Raw genomic sequence first — 21,902 nt, 5'->3', positions numbered from 1 at the left:
CTATACTTTAGTTTCTCATCAGCACCAGATGACTGGCAGCTGAATGTGTGAAGTGAACATTGTGCCAAAGCAGAATGTGTGAGGTGACCTGGGATGCTTCATTTCCATGTGCAAGGGGTGTACATGTGAGAGGGCTTCTCTACCCTTACATTTTGCCCTGCTCTTCCCAAGCAGAGGTCTGCCCTCGAAACCTCTGTGACTTGAGTGTTTTATTTTTGCCCTGTGGAATCTCGTTCTTTGGTGCTCATTCAGAGCAAACGTCAATTGGGGTTTCCTGCAGATAGCCATTTGCTCCGATGGAGCTTTAAAGACCGGGTTTTCATGGGGAAATCTCTGGAGGGGGAAAAGAAAAAGCACTCATACAAGGAGCTTTGAAGTGCAGATTGTGCCTGGTATGAGCAGATGAAATTTCAATGTGGCTAAGCCCTGAACCAGCCTTCTCTGCCACGAGTTAAAACACCCTTAACCACCGATCTTGGTTTTCTAACGGTTATCCTCGCTGCCCCATCCCTTTACAAAATGCCGCTGGAGTAGCATCCGGTGATGGTGCTCTCTAGAGGTTAGAATCATAGAACTGTAGAGTTGGAAGGTACCCCTGAGGGTCATCTAGTCCAACCCCCTGCAATGCACCGCCAACTCCCATTAGCCCTAGCCAGCCTGTCCAATGGGAAGGGATGGTGAGAGGTGGAGTCCAACAATATCTGCCTCCGTGGTGGGAGGCAGTAATGCTTCTGAATAGCGGTTGCTGGAAACTGCAGGAGGGGAGAGAGCGATGCTTTTGCACTCGGGTCCTGCTTGTGGTTTTCCCCATAGGCATCTGGTTGGCCACTGTGAGAACAGGATGCTGGACTAGATGGGCCACTGGCCTGATCCAGCAGGCTCATCTTATGCTCTTAAGCTATGGAAAGCACCAGGCTTATTACCCCTGTTGCAACAGAAATATAGTTTTATTCCAGCTAGATTCGTCTAGGTTACTGAGAGCCAGCCGTCCCTAAATTTTGAAGATGGATTTCAGGCACCGAGGTTATTCTGCCCCCCCCCCCGTTCCTATCCAAGCTGAAACTGATCAAGCGAAAACAGGAGGAGGACTGATTGGAGCTTTTGGAGTGTGATATCAATAAAGCTTAGGCACGGGGAGACTGTTTCTGCTTTCTGTGAGTTGCAGTGTGGACTGATATTTTTTGCGGTTGATGTCGGATTTTACATGAGCAGCCGATCATCTTGCCTGTGCTTGCAGCAGCCTGAGAAGTAGGTCACTGTTACTCCCATTTTACAGATGGGGAAACCGAGATGCAAGCTGCCCCAGGACACCAAGGGCCACATTGGCTCTCTTCGGCTGCACACTGATGCAGAAAAGGCCTGGGATGAAAGGCTGCCCTTCCTCCTCTTCCAGGCTTAACACTCCAGATTCTCTAATTGCAACAAATTGGGCTGCTTCTGTTCTGTGTTCTAAACCTGCCCCGTGACCTTTCCACAAGGAAGGAAGGAAAGGACGGTTTGATTTCAACCATCGTTTAAGCTTGGAACCGTGGCTGGGGTTCTGGCTAGGACTGTGTGAAGAGAGTACCGGTACTAGTGATGAAAAGAGTGCCACTGAGCACATACAGAGTACCTTTCACCACCGAATAACCATGCGTATCTGCAGTTGGGGAGCCACCTTTACAGATCAGAAGCTGCCTCTTTCCTTATAGGTTTGTACCCCAGAGTGCTGAGCATTGAGCAGAATGGTAAAGGCTACGAAAATGACTTTCCGGGGAGCTCATCAGATGGTCAAAGGACCAGAAGCAATAATGAGTCTTCTCTCCACCATCCATTCCACCTCTCCGCCCCATTTCATAGAATCATAAAACTGTAGAGTTGGGTGGGATCACAAGGGCCATCCAGCCCAACCCCCTGCAGTGTAGGAATCTTTCCCCCAACGTGGAGCTCAAACCCACGTTGGCTTTCAGTGACCAACATGTGAGAGGAGAAGGGGGGGGAACCACACACAGCCTGGCGTAGAGAGCTCCTGATCAGCTTTGTCCCAATTTCGACCGTCACTTTGAACCAGCAGCAACTGCCCCAACTGACTTGCTCGCCCTCTCATTCCTTGGGAAGACTGGATCAGTGCCACAGAGCTTATCTGCCACCAACACCAGTGATAAGTACAGACAGGATGAGCTCATTCTGGAACAGACCAGACTTGCCTGTGCATCATCCTCTAGGCAAACCTCTGGAGGAGACAAAAGGGATGTTTCGGTTGGGCAAGAGGGGAGCTCTCTAACCCTCCCCCCCACCCCCCAAACGCAGCACCCAGAGGGCAACTCTCACCTTCTGAGCCTGGAAGATCATCTTGCGGACGACCTCCTTGATGTGAGGCTGACAGTCAATAGGCGGCTGCATGTAGACAGTAGCTCTGGTCACCCCACGGTAAGCGATGGCCTCCGGCCACCCCAGGTCCAGCTGTGGAATGGACCGGTCGGACCTCTGCGGCCAGTATTCCAAAGAAGGTGCTTGGTCCTGCTCGCCGTTCTGGCTGCCGAGGTCGGCCCCACCATCACCCCCGCGGGGGATGAACTCCGAGCCGGGGTCGTACGTCTCCAGCGTATCCAAAATCTTCTTGAGCTCCAGCTCCGAAAGGAAGTCCCTGATGTTCTCCTTCTTGAGGACCTCGTAGAAGGCGTCCGGCCCTTTCGACACCAGCGCCTCCAACGCCAGCCTCTGCTCTTCGCTGTAGAAGAACTCGGGCTTGGACTCGCTGGAGCGCCAGTTGACATGACTGTCATCGAGACACTGGACCTGAGAGAAAGCCATGAGCCCTAGTCCAAGGAGGGGAGCGCCCGCCAAAAATAAATAAAAAAAGGTGGATAATTTAGTGAAATAATTTAGTGCGGTGTATCCCTGAGTTTAAGGGAAAACTAGCAGCAAATAACGTCCCTCGTAGCTTCTTCGCAATTCCTCGTGAACAGTTTCCCTTTCCGACTTAAAGAAAAAGCAACAACCCAAGAGTCCTTTGGCCCTTAACTGTCTTTAAAGACTGGCATTCAGTTTCCCAGCTTACCCGTCACCTCATCTCAGTGGAGTAAAAAAATATCCTGGATAGGACGAAAAAAGTTTGCTCAAGTTTCTTTTCTTCCCCAAACTTTCAGAAACAGGCGGGGAGCAATGGACAGTGGCATTCAAGCAACCTGGAAATGCTTAAATGTTCCGACGGCTTTGAAATCCCAGCTTGGCTGATGTTTTCCCCCTAGCCTTTGGACAGCCGGCTTCCTTCCCCTCTGCCCTTGACCTTCCAAATCTCCATAAGAAAATAAAGGAGGAGGAAGCGAGACACTCCCCAGAATCAAACAAATAGCAGGAGTTGGAAACAGGAATATTTTTTCCGCCGGACAGGATTCAGAAGGGGTAGTTTTTCATTCTTTCCAGCTCGCTCCTTTGCAGATTACTCTCTCAGGTGGAAGGAGAGAGCAGGTTTTGTTCGAGGGTGGATTTATTTATTTTTTGCTAGTCGGCAGCCTGGAACTTCGCAGGTCTCAGCCAGAAATGGAAACCTGGAGAGTGTGAGCAGAGCAGAGGAGGAGAGCAGGGGAGAGAGAAAAAGAGAGAAAAGCAACAGCTTGAGTAATTTGCTCCTCCCTGTATCACCTGCCGTCACATGTCTCCCCGCCTTCGGAGAGTCCCTGTTCCTACCTGTCCATTAACCCCTTCGGCTGCATCGCAAATGCGTGCTTCTTCTGCCCAGATCCATTGCATGTGTGGAAGGCCGGAAATTGACTCACCCATGAGAAGCCGGTGTCCCTAGATTTCCTTATCAGGAAGAGGGAGGGAAGGAGGGAGAGAGAGAGGGAAGTCCTGGTCTGGCTGAGCTTTGACATTTTAAAATGCCGGTGCTCCTCCAGCTCCTGTATTTACCTTCCCAGTGGAGCAGAGCTGGTAGAGCTTGTTTGATTCTCTCTCACTTGTATCTTGGAAGGAAGCCCCACAGTGTGCTCTAGGGCTCACTCTCCTCACGAGTAGGAGGCAGCCTCTCACTATCATCCACTGGGAATCCAGGGCCTGATTTCTTTCTTTCTCTTGACGCAATCCCTTTTGTCTTCTTGCTCGGGTCAAAGGCCAGTCTTGGAAAGCACCTGTGGCCAGTCAGGCGCTTAAGCAGGGCTGGAAGGCAACAGCCCTCCCATGCAACTGTGACTCAGAGATACACTGCCTCGGAGGAGGCCTGGGCATGGGGGGATAGGAGGAGGGGGATAATAAGCTAAACAGAAATAGGAGAAGGATGTTTTAGAAATATGAATAGTTTAAAATAATGGTTGGTTTAGATGATAATGGCTGAAAAGGATAAAATGGTTGCTAAGGATAAAAATAATTTAAAAAATGAAAATCAGAAGGGTGGGATTCGTGGAAGTCCTCAAAACAAGTAAAATATGAGGTTAAAAATATTGTTTGTACCTTGTTTAAATGTTTCTTATGTTATTTTTTTATCATTTTGTGTATTGTTTAAGGTTTTTGTTGTGTGATGTATTTCTGATGTATTTGTTTTGTTTTGTTTTTGTTGTATGATGTTTCATCATAAAACGAATAATTTTTTTTTGTTGAAAAAAACAAACAGAGATACACTCCCTCTGAATGTGGAGGTTCCACTTTGCGCACCCGTGTGTAAAACTTCCCTGGAGTTGGAAAGAGCAAAGAAGCCCTCTGTTTGTGTGGTTACTCATGAGCTTTTCAGAATCTTGTGAAGCTCTGGATCAGGCATCCCCAAACTGCGGCCCTCCAGATGTTTTGGCCTACAACTCCCATGATCCCTAGCTAGCAGGATCAGTGGTCAGGGATGATGGGAATTGTAGTCCAAAACATCTGGAGGGCCAAAGTTTGGGGGTGCCTGCTCTGGATTGACAGGAATGCCATTTATTTATTTATTTATTTAAAGTCACTGTTAATACCATCACCGTCAGTGTGGCTGGCGGCCATTGGTGTTGGTAGTGTGGATCAGTAGGTGGCGCCAGAGTCAATAAGAGGCTTTAAACCTCTCTGCCCAGCTCTCTGCCCAGCTCTAAGGACGGGTGAATTTTTGCCTTCATGAAAATTCATTAGTATTTTTGGGTGAATTTCTTCTGAAACACGCATACACACGCGTGCAATTTCCCCCTAATTTTTTTTTTTTGCAAGGCCATTTTCCCTAATACAGGGGTGGCCAACTCCGAAGAGACTGCGATCTACTCACAGTTAAAAACTGGCAGTGATCTACCCCCTTTTGGGGGGTTCAGGTCAAAGTTGTTGAGCTTTTCTGAGGTGGGAGGAAAGCCCTTTTTTGGGGGGGTGAAGGGCTAAAATGTTGAGCATTTTTAGGGAAGCCAAAGTTGTTGAGCTTCTTTGGAGGGAGCCAGTGATCTACCAGTGATCTACCACAGACGTCCAGTGATCTACTGGTAGATCACGATCTACCTGTTGGACATGCCTGCCCTAATACGATGTGTTTCTGTATGTTATTTTCACCCCAGCGCATGCACTTTTGCACACACACCACTCGGCTTACCTGAGTGGAGAACCACATTGTAAAATTAGGGAAAGCCCGACTTTTGAAGGACGGCTGTGTTTCACTTTCCCTCGCCGTTTTCGAAATTGCAAGTTAGGGAGCCATGCCTTTTAAACATGAGCTGAATCAAATTACTCCCCCCATCCCTACCCAGTATGGAGTCTGCTTTAATTTTGCCTCCTTACACCGCCGCTGTCAAAATCAGTGGAATCTTCAAGGGCCGGAAACAATTGCTTGGGGGCCAGGTCACACCCTCCAATCAGAAGTTAGCAACCCTTGGCTTAGATGTTAAGCCCAGGAAAGGGTGAGTTTTTGAGATGGAGTCTGAAGAAAGAGAGGGAGGTGGTACCTTTGGGGTCTTTCTGGAACAAATTCCAGGGGCGTCAACAAGAGAGAAAGAATGGGGTTTCCCATCTGTGGAATTCCCCCCCCTTGAGGTCCACCTGTTGCCTTCACTGACATTTTTTCGGCGACAGGTCAAGTTTCCTCCCCTCTCCAGGGGAGAACTGTTTTTGTTCTGCTGCCAAAACTTCCTGTGGTCATTACAGAGGGGTGTGTGTGTGTGTGTATGAATGAGTTTCAGGTGTCTGTAAAAGAACATTTGTGTTTTATATTTTATTCATTTGTTTGTTTCATTTTTTAAATTTATATGCTGCCCTTCATCCAAAGAGCACAGGGCTGTTTGCAGCATAAAAATTCAAAATGAGAACCAGGGCTTGTTTGATGAGACCCTAAGTTACTGAAGGTAATGGGGCCCTTTATATGTCTAGCTGACCTTTGTCAACAACAAATTGTCGCTGTTTTTTGTGTTGGATATATGCTATATAGTAATTTATGGACCTAACAGGTATCTAAAGCCATTTGCACATAACAAAATATGTATTTTATCGAAGTCATTGTTGACCCGAAATACAATTAAGAAGTATATTAATAGTGAAATACAATTAAGAAGAAGTATACTGATAGTGAAATAATCATTAAGCTCTAACTTAAAATGATGTAGGTTTTCATAGAATCATAGAGTTGGAAGAGACCACAAGGGCCATCCAGTCCAACCCCCTGCCAAGCAGGAAACACCATCAAAGCATTCTTGACATATGGCTGTCAAGCCTCTGCTTAAAGACCTCCAAAGAAGGAGACTCCACCACACTTCTTGGCAGCAAATTCTTGAGAGTCCCATAGACTGCAAGAAGATCAAACCTATCCATTCTGAAGAGAATCAGCCCTGAGTGCTCACTCCTTGGTAGCAAATTCCACTGCCGAACAGCTCTTACTGTCAGGAAGTTCTTCCTAATGTTTAGGTGGAATCTTCTTTCTTGTAGTTTGAATCCATTGCTCCGTGTCCGCTTCTCTGGAGCAGCAGAAAACAACCTTTCTCCCTCCTCTATATGACATCCTTTTATATATTTGAACATGGCTATCATATCCCCCCTTAACCTTCTCTTCTCCAGGCTAAACATAGCCAGCTCCCTAAGCCGTTCCTCATAAGGCATCGTTTCCAGGCCTTTGACCGTTTTGGTTGCCCTCTTCTGGACACGTTCCAGCTTGTCTGTTTCATTCTATTTGTTTATTATCTTATATTTTGGAAATGTACATCCAGGTTTTTTTCCTTAATTTTTTTCCTTAAGCTACAGATTGTTTAGCTTATATGTAAATCCGGCACTGAGAGAACACAAAATGCATCGCAAGCAAGCAAGCCAGCCAGCCAGCAAACAAACACACACACACACACACACACACACACACACACACACACACAGGCACCCAGAAAGTCAATGGTTGATCCCCAACTACTCGCTCTTTGTGTCTGTTTCAGATGCCGTTGGCTGCGTTGACCCCGAAGAATGTTCCCGAGTCTGTGGGTCCGAGGTGGGCTGCTCCAACATTGCTTACCCCAAACTGGTGATTGAGCTCATGCCCAGTGGTAAGTTAAGCCGAGGCAGTGCTGCCGTCCGATTGGCCGGTTGGGTGTCGCTCTAGTCCCGCCTTACTCCCTAACAGGCAACCGTTTCCTCTTTCCACTTACATTCATTTAGGGCAGCCTTCGCTAACCTGGTGCCCTCGTGGCTGTTTCAGACAGCTGCTTCAGAAGGATACCATGGTCGATGGTATCGAAAGCCGCTGAGAGGTCGAGGAGAATTAGAATCATAGAGTTGGAAGAGACCACAAGGGCCATCCAGTCCAACCCCCTGCCAAGCAGAAAACACCATCAAAGCATTCCTGACATATGCCTGTCAAGCCTCTGCTTAAAGACCTCCAAAGAAGGAATTTGGACACGTCACATGCCACTATGCGAGTGTTCCTAGCTACATGGGGTATACAAATGTCACACCTGCGCAATGTAAAACCCCATTTTTAGGACCTAAAAAGTCAGCCAGGAGACCCTGTTGAGCATGCTGGGAAAAGAACCAGGTTACAAAACATCACCCTCTAGCGGCGGCTACACTGGTACTGCAGCTACAAAACCTTCCCTCTCCACAATACCTCGGCTCGCCTTTACGGACTAGACAGAATGGAAGTGGGGACTCGCCTGAGTGGGGGTTGGGGGGAGAGGGGGCGGGATACGTCATGGATTGGGACAGGGTGGGGGGAATCACGGGGATGAGCCACAGCAACGCGTGGCTGGGCCAGCTAGTTGCTGATAAAACTGCTAGCGCATTTGCAGAGCTAAGCAGGGTCTGGTATGGTTTCCTATTGGATGGGAGACCGTGCGATGAGATTTCTTGCATTGCAGGGGGTTGGACTAGGTGACCCTCGGGTACCTTCCAGCTCTACAATTCTATGGTTCTATAAAAGGTTCAGCTTCAGAGGCTGGGTCTTACGCAAGGATTTTCAATTTTTCTGCCTTCCACATCTACCAGGATACCCCTGATTGGGGGACAATTCCGGGAGTTTCTGGAGGAACGCATGTGGGCCAGTCTTGTGGGGTCATATTGTTGCCCTGCATGAACTAAGAACGTGTTTTGAGGTTATACCAAACAGTCCCTCTTGCAGGAGGTGCGTTACAGGGGAAAGAGCCATCCTCTGGGGGGCGGGAGCTGCCTTTCAGAGCCATTTACTGAGGAATCCCTGATCACATTCAGATGAGCCTCAGGGTGCCCTAGAAAAGTGACCTCAGGGAGGAGGCAAGATGCTTTGAACGAGGCCTGCTAAATCTTGCTCCTCGACTTGAAGACTCTGGTATAAGGAGAGCTTATACTGGGTCAAGCCAGTGGCCCATCTAGTCCAGCATCCTGTTCTCACAGCAGCCCACCAGATGCTGAGCTGATGGGAAGCAGCAATGACACTCTCCCCTTCTTGTCGTTTCCAGCAGCCGGCATTCAGAAGCATCTTGCCTCTGACAGTGGAGGGTAGAACGGTAGTGTCAGGGGCTGGAGTCAGGCATTGGTCAGCAATGAAACAAGAAAGCACCAAATGACAGTAAAGTTAACTCTTTATTCAAACAAACAAACCAAAAAAGCTCAGTCCGAGTGGTCACGGCAACCCTTCTCGGTAGGTCTTTCCCGAAGCTGTTGCGAGGACGGAAGGTCCTTCCCACTGCTCTCTAAGGTTCTCCCCTGGTTCCCTCCCCGGCAAGGCTTCCTCGTCTTGCTCTCGTTGCTCCTCACTCTTCATTTCTCTGTGTCTTCTGGGAGACCAGTGGGGAGAGGAGCAGGTCTCAGCAGGAGGGGGAGACTCCCTGGAGTCTTCAGCAGCCAGCCTCATCTGTGTCTCCTGGCTTCCTGCCTCTGCCTCTGGGTCTGGACTGCTCTCTGCACCAGCATCTCCCAGCTCACTAAGCCCTGTTACCTCTTCAGCTTCCGACCCCTCCTCCTCCTCCCAGTCTGCTTCCTCTTCTCCCTCTGACCACTCGCCGCCATCCCACCACCAACCCTCTGGCTCTGAGCTTTCTTCCCTTGGGGGTTCCGGTATTCGTCTCCACCCCATCGTTCAGCTCCGAGGGCCTTTTGGCAATTCAATCACTGCGAGAAACAAGGTTACAGGGAACCAGGCAGAGGGTCTTCTCGGTACTGGCATCTGCCTTGTGGAACGCCCTCCCATCAGATATCAAGGAAACAAACAACTATTTGACTTTTAGAAGACATCTGAAGGCAGCCCTGTTTAAGGAAGTTTTTAATGTTTGATGTTTTAGCGTGCTTTTAATATTCTGTTGGAAGCCACCCAGAGTGGCTGGGGTATGTATGTATGTATGTATGTATGTATGTATGTATGTATGTATGTATAAATAAATAAATAAATAAATAAATAAATAATTTATTATTTATACCCTCCCCATCTGGTTGGGTTTCCCCAGCCACTCTGGGCAGCTTTCAACAGAAAAATAAAATACAGTAATCTATTAAACATTAAAAGCCTCTCTAAACAGGGCTGCCTTCAGATGTCTTCTAAAAATCTGGTAGCTGTTTTTCTCTTTGACATCTGATGGGAGGGCGTTCCACAGGGCGGGCGCCACTACCGAGAAGGCCCTCTGCCTGGCTCCCTGCAACTTGGCTTCTCGCAACGAGGGAACCACCAGAAGGCCCTCGGAGCTGGACCTCAGTGTCCAGGCAGAACAGTGGGGGTGGAGACGCTCCTTCAGGTATACTGGACTGAGGCCATTTAGGGCTTTAAAAGTCAGCACCAACACTTTGAATTGTGCTCGTAAATTAATTGATTAATTGATTTATAAATAAATAAATACAGTGGCCAATGGCTTTTCCGGTTCCTCCCTCCAGGTCTGCGAGGGTTAATGATCGCCGTCATGATGGCTGCTCTGATGTCATCCCTAACCTCCATCTTCAACAGCAGCAGCACTCTCTTCACCATGGACATCTGGCAGAAGGTCCGGAAGGAGCCCAGCGAGAAAGAGCTGCTTCTTGTTGGAAGGTACCAGCCTGGGGCAGCATGGGCGTAGGCAGGGGGGGCAGGAGGGGGCAGTTGCCCCCCCTGGAGGCGGGGCCGGTGGGCGAGAGCGGCGCTGGTGGACAGGGTCGGAGGCGGAGCGCAGCCCGGCGGAGCGCGGGTTCGGCGTTCCGCGCCCTCCCTCCAGCTCCCCGTCGCGCCCTCCGGCGGGGCCAGGCGGGGCGGGGAGCCAGGGAGCGCAGCTGAGCCGCTGTCGCCCTGCTGCGTTTTGCTCCCTTGAATTGCCCTCCTTCTCCTGGAGGCGCAGCTCCTTTCCCCGCGGGTGGCTGCTTCTGCGGCGTCCTCATCCTCTCTTCGTGCCCCTTCCTCGATGGGGTGTGGGGAGGGGTTGCCCCCCCGCCCGCCCCCTCCGCGGCCCGGGCAGCCCTGTCTGTGGGGGGGGGGCGGCGCAGGGGTGGCGCCGGAAGGATGTTTGGGCGCCGGAGGGACCTTCGAGCCACGGCGCCCGATGTCCTTGAGGCGGGCCTGCTGTAAGCTGGGAGGGGTGCGTCCGGGCGGCCGCTGCTGGCCCCGCGGGCCGCGCCGCCTCGGCCACCTCCTTCCTCCCGGCGGGAGGCTCGTGGGGCGCCTTCGGCGGGGAGTGCAGAGGGAGCGTGCGCTGGGCGGCGCTTTCGGGTGGGGCGCTCTCTTGGAGCCCTCCCCGCAGCCCTCCCGGCGGAGGCTTCCCGCTCCGCTGCCTGGCGTTCCAGCGGGGTGACCGCCGCGCGGTTTGCGCTGGGGGTGTGTGCGCTTGGGGGGGGCTGTGGCCCCGCTCCGGAGTCGCCGCCCGGGATCGCCACTTGCGGGCCACGGAGGGCATCGCTGGCGGGGGCGCCGCAGTCGTCGAGGGAGGCTTTGCGGGCTTTGGATACCGGGGGATGCCGCGCCCATCGGGGCGCTCGTCGGCGCCCCTCTCCCGTTTCTCCCGTGCGGGGAGGGGGCGTCAGGGGTGCCTTTGCGCCGCGGCGCTGGATGGGCTTGGGATGGCCCTGGTGGATTGTCTGTTGTCGCCTTGACATCTGTTGTGGCCCCTCCCCTCCCGTGCCTTGGCCCCGCCCCTTGCCCCCCCTGGTTTTGATCCTGGCTACGCCCCTGTGGGGCAGGGCAGTATCCCTGGGGGCCGGCTCTACCGTTAGACAATGCAAAGGCAGCTTTGGCGTGTCGTGAAAGGGAAGTGAGTGGCGGTTAGTTACAGTATTTGATTCATTATTTTTGGATCTATTATTTGGCCATCTTCACAAGAACTTTTGAGATTTTTCTGGCTCAGGGAACTTTGTGGCCCCTGGATGCTATGCGCCAGGACTAGGGGGTGGGGATGAACGGGAGAGAAATTCGTTTCAAGCTGAATTCAAACAAGGGGCTACCCATTTCACACTTTTCAAAATGATATGCAAACTGCATGGGTTAGAGTGGTCCAGCCTCTCACACCAAGTGTACCTTGCAAGAGGAACCTATGGGCCACACGCTGAATTCAATTTCTGTGTCTTAATTTAAAGTGTTCGCAATATATTTAATGTTATTTAATGTACTGTACAAAAATTATATATTTGATTAAAAAGGCAAAGGACCCCTGACAGTTAAGTCCAGTCGCGACCGGAAATGGCGTTTACCTTCCCGCCGGAGCGGTACCTATTTATCTACTTGCCGTGCTTTCGAAATGCTAGGTTGGCAGGAGCTATATATTTGATTAAATATACATAATTGATATATTTGATTAAATATATATAATTAAATACACAGTTAATAGCTTTAACTGTTAAACAAATCTAATAGACAAACAGAGGTATGTGCTTTCGTTAACAACACATGATCCATCCACACACACACACACACACACACACACACACACATTAAGGCTTTAAAATGTTTTTTTCTTGAATGTGGCCAAGGGCTGCCAAAAACAGGTTGGACCACCCTGGATTAGGGGAAAGTGCCTGTCAGGGAGTTGTTGCGGCTACTCCGGAGTAAAGACGCTCCAGTCCGTTGTGTCTTTAAAGGTTTTATTGTGCATACTATTTACAGTGCAGAGATAGCAGAAAACATGACCTCCTAGTCACTCTCAGAACCCGGCAATGGCGTCCGTCGGCTTCAGGGCCAGCATAATAACCTGGGCACCCCGAAATGCCGCCCCTTTGCCCTGCGTTTGGACGTGTGCCTCAATATGGGCGCCGGAAGGAGTGGTGCCACTTCTTCCCCTGGCCGGCTGGGGCAGTGCCTGGGCTTCGATGTCTCCATGAACCGTCCCCCCTCCACTTGTTGGTCAGAGTGGTGCAGGGGCTCTGATGCCTCGCTGAGCCTTCCTTCCTCCATTCCGCTTCCCCCTGACCCGCTGCTAGCGCTGTCGCTGGGCAAAGTGCTGGTCAGAATGATGGGGGGAGGCTCCCTGTAGGGAGTAACCCTGACAGCGCCCATAAAAATGCACAACTTTTTTTTGAAAATGACATGCAAAAATGCATCATATTAAGAATATAACAACAACAACAACAACAACAACAACAACAACAACAACAACAACAACAACAACAATTTATTTATACCCTGTCCATCTGGCTGGGTTTCCCCAGCCACTCTGGGCGGCTTCCAACAGAAATATTAAAATATACTAATTTCTTAAAGATTAAAAGCTTCCCTAAACAGGGCTGCCTTCAGATGTCCTCTAAAAGTCTGGTAGTTGTTTTTCTTTTTGACATCTGGTGGGAGGGCATTCCACAGGGCGGGTGCCACTACCAAGAAGGCCCTCTGCCTGGTTCCCTGTAACTTGGCTTCTCGCAGCAAGGGAACCGCCAGAAGGCCCTCGGCACTGGACCTCAGTGTCCGGGCAGAGCGATGGAGGTGGAGACGCTCCTTTAGGTATACTGGACCGAGGCCGTTTAGGGCTTTAAAGGTCAGCACCAACACTTTGAATTGTGCTCGGAAACGTACTGGGAGCCAATGCAGGTCTTTCAAGACTGGTGTTATGTGGTCTCGGCGGCTGCTCCCAGTCACCAGTCTAGCTGCTGCATTCTGGATTAATTGTAGTTTCCGGGTCACCGCCCCACATAGAGTGCATTGCAGTAGTCCAAGCGAGAGATAACTAGAGCATGCACCACTCTGGCGAGACAGTCTGCAGACAGGTAGGGTCTCAGCCTGCGTACCAGATGGAGCTGATAGACAGCTGCCCTGGACACAGAATTGACCTGCGCCTCCATGGACAGCTGTGAGTCCAAAATGACTCCCAGGCTGCGCACCTGGTCCTTCAGGGGCACAGTTACCCCATTCAGGACCAGGGAGTCCCCCACACCTGCCCGCCTCCTGTCTCCCACAAACAGTACTTCTGTCTTGTCAGGATTCAACCTCAATCTGTTAGCCGCCATCCAACCTCCAACCGCCTCCAGACACTCACACAGGACCTTCACTGGTTCTGATTTGAAAGAGAGGTAAAGCTGGGTATCGTCCGCATACTGATGAACACCCAGCCCAAACCCCATGATGAGCTCTCCCAGCAGCTGCATGTAGATGTTAAAAAGCATGGGGGAGAGGACAGAGCCCTGAGGCACCCCACGAGTGAGAGCCCAGGGGTCTGAGCACTCATCCCCCACCACCACTTTCTGAACACGGCCCAGGAGGAAGGAGCGGAACCACTGTATGACAGTGCAAAAGAAGATTTGCTTGCACAAATGAGACCTGAACATTAAAATGCAGACAATTTTTCAAAAGGCTTTTTTTTAAAAAAAAAATGCATTTTCTAAACCCATAGTGCAGGTGCTGCTGGCTAGCCATATGTTGCTGAACTACAACTCCCATGATGCTCAGCCAGTATGGCCAATGAGCAGTGATAAATGAGGGCTGCAGTTCAGCCACATCTGGAGGGTCAAAGGTTCCCTGCGTGCTGCTGTTTCTCTCCTTCTTACTGGACACCCTGTCAGATCTTCTCCCTGCACCAGCCAGGCACGGAGATTAACTTCCCCTGTTTATGCTTCTGTAGTCCTGCTTTCTGAATCATTTCCGGCCGTCACCAGCAACTCGGTTTATCTGCCTGCACAACTGACCTAATGATGCAGAACTCCTGCTCGCAAGCACCTCCAGATTTCAATTAATGAGCATGTTTGTGTAGCCGAGAGAGGACTGATGGCCAGTAACTTGAATTTCACATGGGTGATCCAGATCATTAATTAACCGTGTGATCCGCCAATTTATTGGGTTGCATTTCTGAACAGCCCAAGGAATGCCCTATAAAAGTTGCTGTGTATCCTACTTGACCTTCAACACAGTCTCCCTTGTCCTCATGAAGTTCTGCTGTTCCTTGAACCGTATTGTTAAAAGCTCTGCAGAATGACTTGCCCCCCCCCCAAAAGTTGCTAGCCTGCATTCCTTGTGTTGCTCATAGTGGCAGCAGGTTGCCTGGAGGGAATTCCTCACTCACCCTGCCTTATTGACATATTTGGCCGTGTGGGTCAGTATGGCTGGTTCAAGGCATTTTGCTGCCCGAGGCAAAAGGCATGATCATCTTTGCCCTGTTCCATATGCGCAAACTCAATTTGGGGCAAGTACTCTTTGCTGAGAGAACCCCAGCGGAGATTTAAAATCACAAAATAGGCAGCAAAGTAAAGCATGAAAATACAGTCTGTAAAACCTAAAAGTGAGTTCCAAAATGTCCCCTTAAAAAGTTTCTTTCCACAGTTTCCCACTTCCCCTAGCATAGAAAAACACCACACATTTGGGAAGTTAAAAATGATTTACTTACAACCTTCCCCGGGGTCAGATTCATGTGCTTGGCTTAGTTAAAAAGGTAAAGGGACCCCTGACCATTAGGTCCAGTCATGACCGACTCTGGGGTTGCGCGCTCATCTCGCATTATTGGCCGAGGGAGCCGGCGTATAGCTTCCAGGTCATGTGGCAAGCATGACAAAGCCGCTTCTGGCGAACCAGAGCAGCACATGGAAACGCCGTTTACCTTCCCGCTGTAGCGGTTCCTATTTATCTACTTGCATTTTGACGTGCTTTCGAACTGCTAGGTTGGCAGGAGCTGGGACCGAGCAACGGGAGCTCACCCCGTCACAGGGATTCGAACTGCTGACCTTCTGATCAGCAAGCCCTAGGCTCAGTGGTTTAACCCACAGCGCCAAAGTTCCTAGATTATTGATATAGGGACTCAAGAGAGGCCCTTTACACGCCAATCTTCTCTGGTAGACAGGGGGATAACATTAGGCCTGATTACCTATTTCCTCCCAAGGTAAAGGACATGAACATAGCTAAATGTAGCAGGACAGCTTACTCCATGGTATTAACCCCTTTGTGCATTAATTAGACTTAAGCAAGCATGTTGGTTATATGAGGCTGGTTACCCTATAAACAAGGCCGGGTCTGCTGAGTAATGATGGAGATATAGAAGGGAAGGATAATTAAGTCCTAACCCCATCCCTCATTTTTAAGCCCAAACAATTGACCTTCCACTTTCTTTTTATTATTTTTAATTATTAATTGAATTTATATACTGCCCTATACCCAGAGGTCTCAGGGCGGTTCACAGAACAAAATCAAAATATTGTTTCTTCACATCAGATGTGCCAGTGATCAACATTCATATACTTCTCCTTCCCCCTCCCAGCAACATTGAGAATGTTCATTAAGTCAACTTTTCTGGTCCTTCCCTCTCCCGTGACAATTAAGAATGTGTGGATTTTGTGATGTCACAGCAGCTCAACCAATGTAAGAGACTGGAGGCAGCTAATGGCCGACAGGGCTTTTTCTTCATTCTTTCCTGACAATATACACATATTTAAAGGTAAAGTAAAGGACCCCTGACAGTTAGGTCCTGTCGCAGACGAGACTCTGGGGTTGTGGCGCTCATCTCGCTTTACTGGCCGAGGGAGCCGACGTTTGTTCGCAGAAGGTTTTTCTGGGTCATGTGGCCAGCAGAACTAAGCCGCTTCTGGCGAAACCAGAGCAGCGCACAGGAACGCCGTTTACCTTTCCGCCAGAGGGGTACCTATTTATCTACTTGCACTTGACGTGCTTTTGAACTGCTAGGTGGGCATGAGCTGGGCCCGAACAATGGGAGCTCACCCTGTCACGGGGATTCGAACCACCAACCTTCTGATCGGCAAGCCATAGGCTCTGTGGTTTAGACCACAGCGCCACCCGCGTCCCCCATACACATATTTACCCACAGCTAAATCTGGAACGCAGCCTCGTGCTGCTAATTTATGTGACGCGCCTGGTCCCTGCGTTCGATTGTGCAATTTCAATTGCTGTAGAGTAGCAATTTGGGGACACTCCCCTCATGAGTCCAACCAGCCAGCCTTAGATGGCATTTGGCAAGGCGGGACACGCCTTGACTTAATTGTTTTCCTCCTTTTGTCTCTTTGGGCTTAATCGATTTGCTTCGATGTGCGAACACGGAATGAGAGAGAGAGGTAAGCCTGCCAAATGAGCTGCAACGAAGCAATTAAAAAAAACAAGACAAGGGAGCTTGCAGGAATGAGCCCTCCCAAACTCTAACCTAATTCTTCAGCGATTTCACAATGCTTCGTATGTCAGTAATAAATTCCAGCTACTAGGCCGGTGATTTCTTTCCAGCAGCAAATCATCAGCTTCCCCAGTCCCTTTGGCTCCATATGTGGAAAGCAGGCATACCACTTTAAACAGTCATGGCCTGCCCCAAAGAATCCTGGGAGCTGTAGTTTGTTAAGAGTGTCGTGAGTCGTTAGGAGACTCCCCCATTCCCCTCTCAGAGCTACTTTTCACAGAGTTCCCTAGGAAGAGGGATTGATTGTTAAAGCACTCCGGGAATTGGGATCCGGGGGGGGGGGGTCTCCTACCAATTCTCAGCACCCTTAACAAACTACAGCTCCCAGGGTTCTTTGGGGGGCGGGGAGCCAAGACAATTTAAATTGGTATGGTGCTGCTTTAAATGTATAGGGCAGATGGGCCCCCAGATAACTAAATTCCATGGTTCTGATATGCCGCTGCAAATCTGCTTAAAGGGAATCTTCAGAAATGTTGTTTGTTAACTGGAGACAGGAGTCACTTCTGTGTCCCTGACTTTGATTCACTCTTATCTCACTTTACCCATTTGTGAAAGAGGGTGGCTCCTCTTTGGGGCGGGACTGTGTGGCGACTTTATCAGATCTCTCGGCGCGTGTTTGTTCACTGAAAATACTTGCGGTTTGAGGACCCGCCCCCCGCGATAAATAAAGACACAGTGACACATGGTATTAGGGTTAATGGGTAGAATAAGGCCACAACTTTATTGGTTAGAGCAAGTGAGAGGTATTGGCTTAGGCATTGGACTTGCTAGCAAGCGTGACTCCACCCCGCTTAGCAGGGGGTCATATCAGGTTAACACCCCGAGGAAAGAGCCTGTTGATGCAAATACAACTGAAAGCTCCCCCTGGTGCCACCGGGGGTCGTGCCATGGCCCTAGCCACCAGCAGGGCGTCGGACGGGATCCATGACCGCCGGATCCCTTAAGGGGATACCCCTATAAGAGGAGGGTTGGATGATGGCCACAACCAGTCCTCGAACACACCAGACAACTCCATATTCCACTGCCTACCGCCGAATACCAAAGAAGTTGTGACGAATTGCTATGAGGTAGGCGGAAAAACCAAGAGGCCGGTGCCAATTAGCCAATTGGATAAAAAAAACTCCTACCAGGTCCCTTGGGCAACCAAGGCGACCAACCGAAGTCCATAGCAAGGTCAAAGTGAACACCCTAGGGGAAGACCTAAAGGGAGGGTGGGCGGGGAGATCCGACGAGGAGCAGCGCAAAAAAGGGGCGAGCTGGGGTCTGCCGCGCTCTTTTAAAACAGGTAGCCCTGCCCACAGATGGCCCTATTGGCCAGCCAGGGCCCTGAGCGCGGCAGGTAAAGGTGGAGCAGGGGGGCCGAACACGCCCCCCTGCTCGGAGCGTAGAGCGGGTCCCGCCCGCAAATTCCCCCCTCTCTGAAGAGGAGGGATCTTCTTCAAACGACAGGCCCCACAAGGCAGCTAGCAGCCAAAGGAAACCACAGAACAGAATGATTAAACAACAAGCCAGATGTTACAAGAACGATGGAACTGGCACGGTTTTCTTCTGGCAGAGCAAAGTAGGATATAGGACATGTGGCATTTATAGCATTGCGTTTTACAGGGGTATCATTGGGTGACCCTGGGTCTTTTGCACCCGGGTCCTAACCAGGGCCGGATTTAGGTTTGATGAGACCCTAAGCTACCATGGGGCCCTTTCTATGTCCAGCTGTCCTGTGTCAACAACAAATTGTCGCTGTTTTTTTGTGTTGAATATATGCCATATGGTAATTTATGGACCTAATGGGTATCTAAAGCCGTTTGCACATGTTGCCCTGCAATCAGTCCATGCAGAATGGAGGCACCCTATATATAGAAATGAGCAAACCAGTGATATTTTAGGGAGAAGGCTAGCAGGCGGGGCCCATGACTTACATCATAGGAGCCTACACAACACAAAACACGGTTGCTGTATGTGGGTTTTATTTATTTATTTATCTTATATTTTGGAAATCTATACCCAGGTTTTTTTTTCCTTTAATTTTTTTTGGGGCCCCCAAGAGAGTGGGGCCCTAAGCTATAGCTTGTTTAGCTTATACGTAAATCTGGCACTGGTCCTATCCCCTGCAGCTGCTACCTCCTTCCTTTAAACTTAAAGAAAGAGATTTGCTTACAGTAGGGTTGCCAGACTCAATACCGGACAGGACTTCTGTGCCTTTAATTGCCCTGCTCTCTTTTGAGTCTGGAAACCTTAAAGGGAAACCAGGAGACCCTTTGCTTGGAAATTAAACAAAGAGTCTGCTGGTTTCTCTTTAAGGTTTCCAGACCATATCTGCCAAGTTGCTGTCGGAGAAATAAGGGACCGGCCGGAAGTAGCAGACCAGAAGTAGCGCTGCCTCCATTTTGGAACTGGGCGGAGCAGCATCAAAAGTCGCTTCTGAGCATGCTCCGCCCAGTTCCAAAATGGCTGCCGCGCCAGAATAAACCGGAGAAAAACAAAAAATCCATTTTTTCAGCTAGGAACAGCTGGAAAAACGGGGATTTCCCGAGGAATACAGGAGACTTGGCAGCTATGTTCCAGACTCAAAAGAGGCAAACATATTTGGTACACTTTGACCTGTGAATCTTAGCTGACAAAGAATAGTCAAAACAGGGCCTCGTCCTGATCTTTACTGGAATTTATCTTTATTTGCCTTCAACATTGGGATTGATTCCCATTTAAATTCCGCATCACATCAATAAAACCTTGTGAAGATTTTTTGAAATCCATCTTCTTTTGGCCTGAGTTCTTGCAATTTATCGTTTATTTCCAGATTCAAAAGAGAGCAGGGCAATTAAAGGCACAGAAGTCCTGCCCACTATTGAGTCTGGCAACCCTAGCTTACAAGGGCATCTAGTAAATCCTCTTGGCACTCCATGGTTCAGAGTAAGCCTTGCCGCTTAAATTTGCCCCTGTGCATGCAAATGAGAAAATGCAAATGTTATGCCAAAAGTGGGTGGAGCAATTGATCCCTGTGGAGACATCATGGCAGGGCTGATCAGAGGGCAGTAAAGAGGAGCCACGGGGCGAGAATGAGGACCTACCTGCCTCTAACCTGTCTTATCTATCATAGCGATCTACTAGGCATTGAAGCCTTTGGCAAAAACCAAGCTGGGAGTCTGAAGACCGCGGGGAGGCAGAACACCCTGGCCTCGGCCTCTCAGCCTGCCTGCCTAACTTCGCCCTATACTTCCAGCTTCCTTACCTACGTGCCAATGAATGTATTGAGATACAACAGATCACCCTGGGGAATAAACTAAGAGAAACAAGAGGAAATAATAAAGGGTGTAGGAACGTCACTGTGCAGGACGTTGGCTTCAGTCTTCCCTTATAAGGAGATCGTTCCCCCCTCCCTCTTTACTTGGGTGTAAACTCTTCCTTTCCCCTGGCAGCTGCCTGATGATGAAAGATGGAAGAGCTCTCCTCGCCTCTTTCTCTTTTCTCTTGCGCAAAGAGCCGGGCGATTAAGGAAAGGCTGGCGGTGGAGACTGACACATGGAGCGGGATTCTTGGAAGTGAATGGGTGGGCGTGACTCACCCTGTGCATTTGATCAATGACAGGCATTATCTTGTGAAGGGCGGGGAGGAAACTGACACACCTTAGCTCCTGCTGGCTCTGTGTGTGTGTGTGTGTGTGTGTGTGTGGTACATAGCTGCCAAGTTTTCCCTTTTCTCGCGAGGAAGCCTATTCAGCATAAGGGAAAATCCCTTAAAAAAAGGGATAACTTGGCAGCTATGGTGTGGTATTTGGGAAGGCATCCTCATCTTCCATATGACATCGCCCTCCCCCTTTATAATTTACACAGGGCCAGTGGTGCAGGGGTAAATTCTGAACTATTATGTCTTGGTTTATTTATACCAGGGGTGGCCAACTCCCAAGAGACTCTGACCGAGGGCCTTCTCGGTAGTGGCACCCACCCTGTGGAATGCCCTCCCACCAGAGGTCAAAGAGAACAACAACTACCAGACCTTTAGAAGGCATCTCAAGGCAGCCCTGTTTAGGGAAGCTTTTAATGTTTGATGGATTTTTGTATTTTAATATTTTGTTGGAAGCCGCCCAGAGTGGCTGGGGGAACCCGGCCAGATGGGGTGGGTATAAATAATATATTATTATTATTATTATTATTATTATTATTATTATTATTATTATTATTATTATCTACTCACAGAGTTAAAAACTGGGAGTGATCTACCCCCTTTTGGGGGGGTTCAGGTCAAAGCTGTTGAGTTTTTTTAAGGAAGGGAAGCCCTGTTTTGGGGGGTTTAGGTCAAACTTGTTGAGCTTCTTTTAGGAGGGAGGGAGGCCCATTTTTGTTTAGGGCTTCAGGTCATAGTTCAGCTTTTTTAAGGGAGGAGGAAAATTTTGGGTGAGCTTTTTGGGAGGGTGCCGGTGATCTAGCAGTGATCTACCACAGACATCCAGTGATCTACTGGTAGATCACAATCTACCTGTTGGACGTGCCTGATTTATACAGTATACCACTTTGGGGGCAAAGCAAGCCTGGATAATAATAATAATAATAATAATAATAATAATAATAATAATAATAATACAGTGGTACCTCGGGTTACAGACGCTTCAGGTTACAGACTCCGCTAACCCAGAAATAGTACCTCAGGTTAAGAACTTTGCTTCAGGATGAGAACAGAAATCGCATGGCGGCAGAGGGAGGCCCCATTAGCTAAAGTGGTACCTCAGGTTAAGAACAGTTTCAGGTTAAGAATGGACCTCCAGAATGAATTAAGTTCTTAACCCGAGGTACCATTGTAACAACAACAACATTGTTTGTTTGTTTGTTTGTTTTATACCCCGCCCATCTGGCTAGGTTTTCCCAGCCACTCTGGGCGGTTCCGAAAGGAATATTATTATTATTAAAAGCAATAAAATACCAGACATTAAATACTTCCCTAAACTGGGCTGCCTTCAGATGTCTTCTAAAAGTCAGAGAGTTGTTTATTTCTTGACATCTGATGGGAGGG

General features: G+C 49.4%; 2 protein-coding genes across 3 annotated transcripts in view; one reads left to right on the top strand and one right to left on the bottom strand.

The window, feature by feature from the left end:
* Window positions 1-3,804, bottom strand: part of SACK1G (scaffolding CK1 anchoring protein G) — a 45,939-nt gene extending 42,135 nt beyond the window's left edge. For both annotated transcript variants that reach the window (XM_035130545.3, XM_035130547.3), the window contains exons 1-2: window positions 3,670-3,804; window positions 2,311-3,530 (exon numbers count right to left, since the gene is read on the bottom strand). In XM_035130545.3, the coding sequence (XP_034986436.3) occupies window positions 2,311-2,793 (483 nt within the window). In that variant the 5' untranslated portion in view covers window positions 2,794-3,530; window positions 3,670-3,804. The remainder of the gene's footprint in view (window positions 1-2,310; window positions 3,531-3,669) is intronic.
* SLC5A10 (solute carrier family 5 member 10) overlaps window positions 1-21,902 on the top strand; it is a 107,593-nt gene that overhangs the window by 75,211 nt on the left and 10,480 nt on the right. The window contains exons 10-11 of the mRNA XM_060282796.2: window positions 7,329-7,436; window positions 10,228-10,378. Of these exons, the coding sequence (XP_060138779.2) occupies window positions 7,329-7,436; window positions 10,228-10,378 (259 nt within the window). The remainder of the gene's footprint in view (window positions 1-7,328; window positions 7,437-10,227; window positions 10,379-21,902) is intronic.

This window comes from Zootoca vivipara, chromosome 13 (genome assembly GCF_965207765.1).
Source record: "Zootoca vivipara chromosome 13, rZooViv2.hap1.1, whole genome shotgun sequence".
Classification (NCBI taxonomy): Eukaryota; Metazoa; Chordata; class Lepidosauria; order Squamata; family Lacertidae; genus Zootoca; species Zootoca vivipara.
The sequence above is the reverse complement of the archived record's forward strand: the minus strand, read 5'-3'. Positions and strand labels throughout refer to the sequence as shown.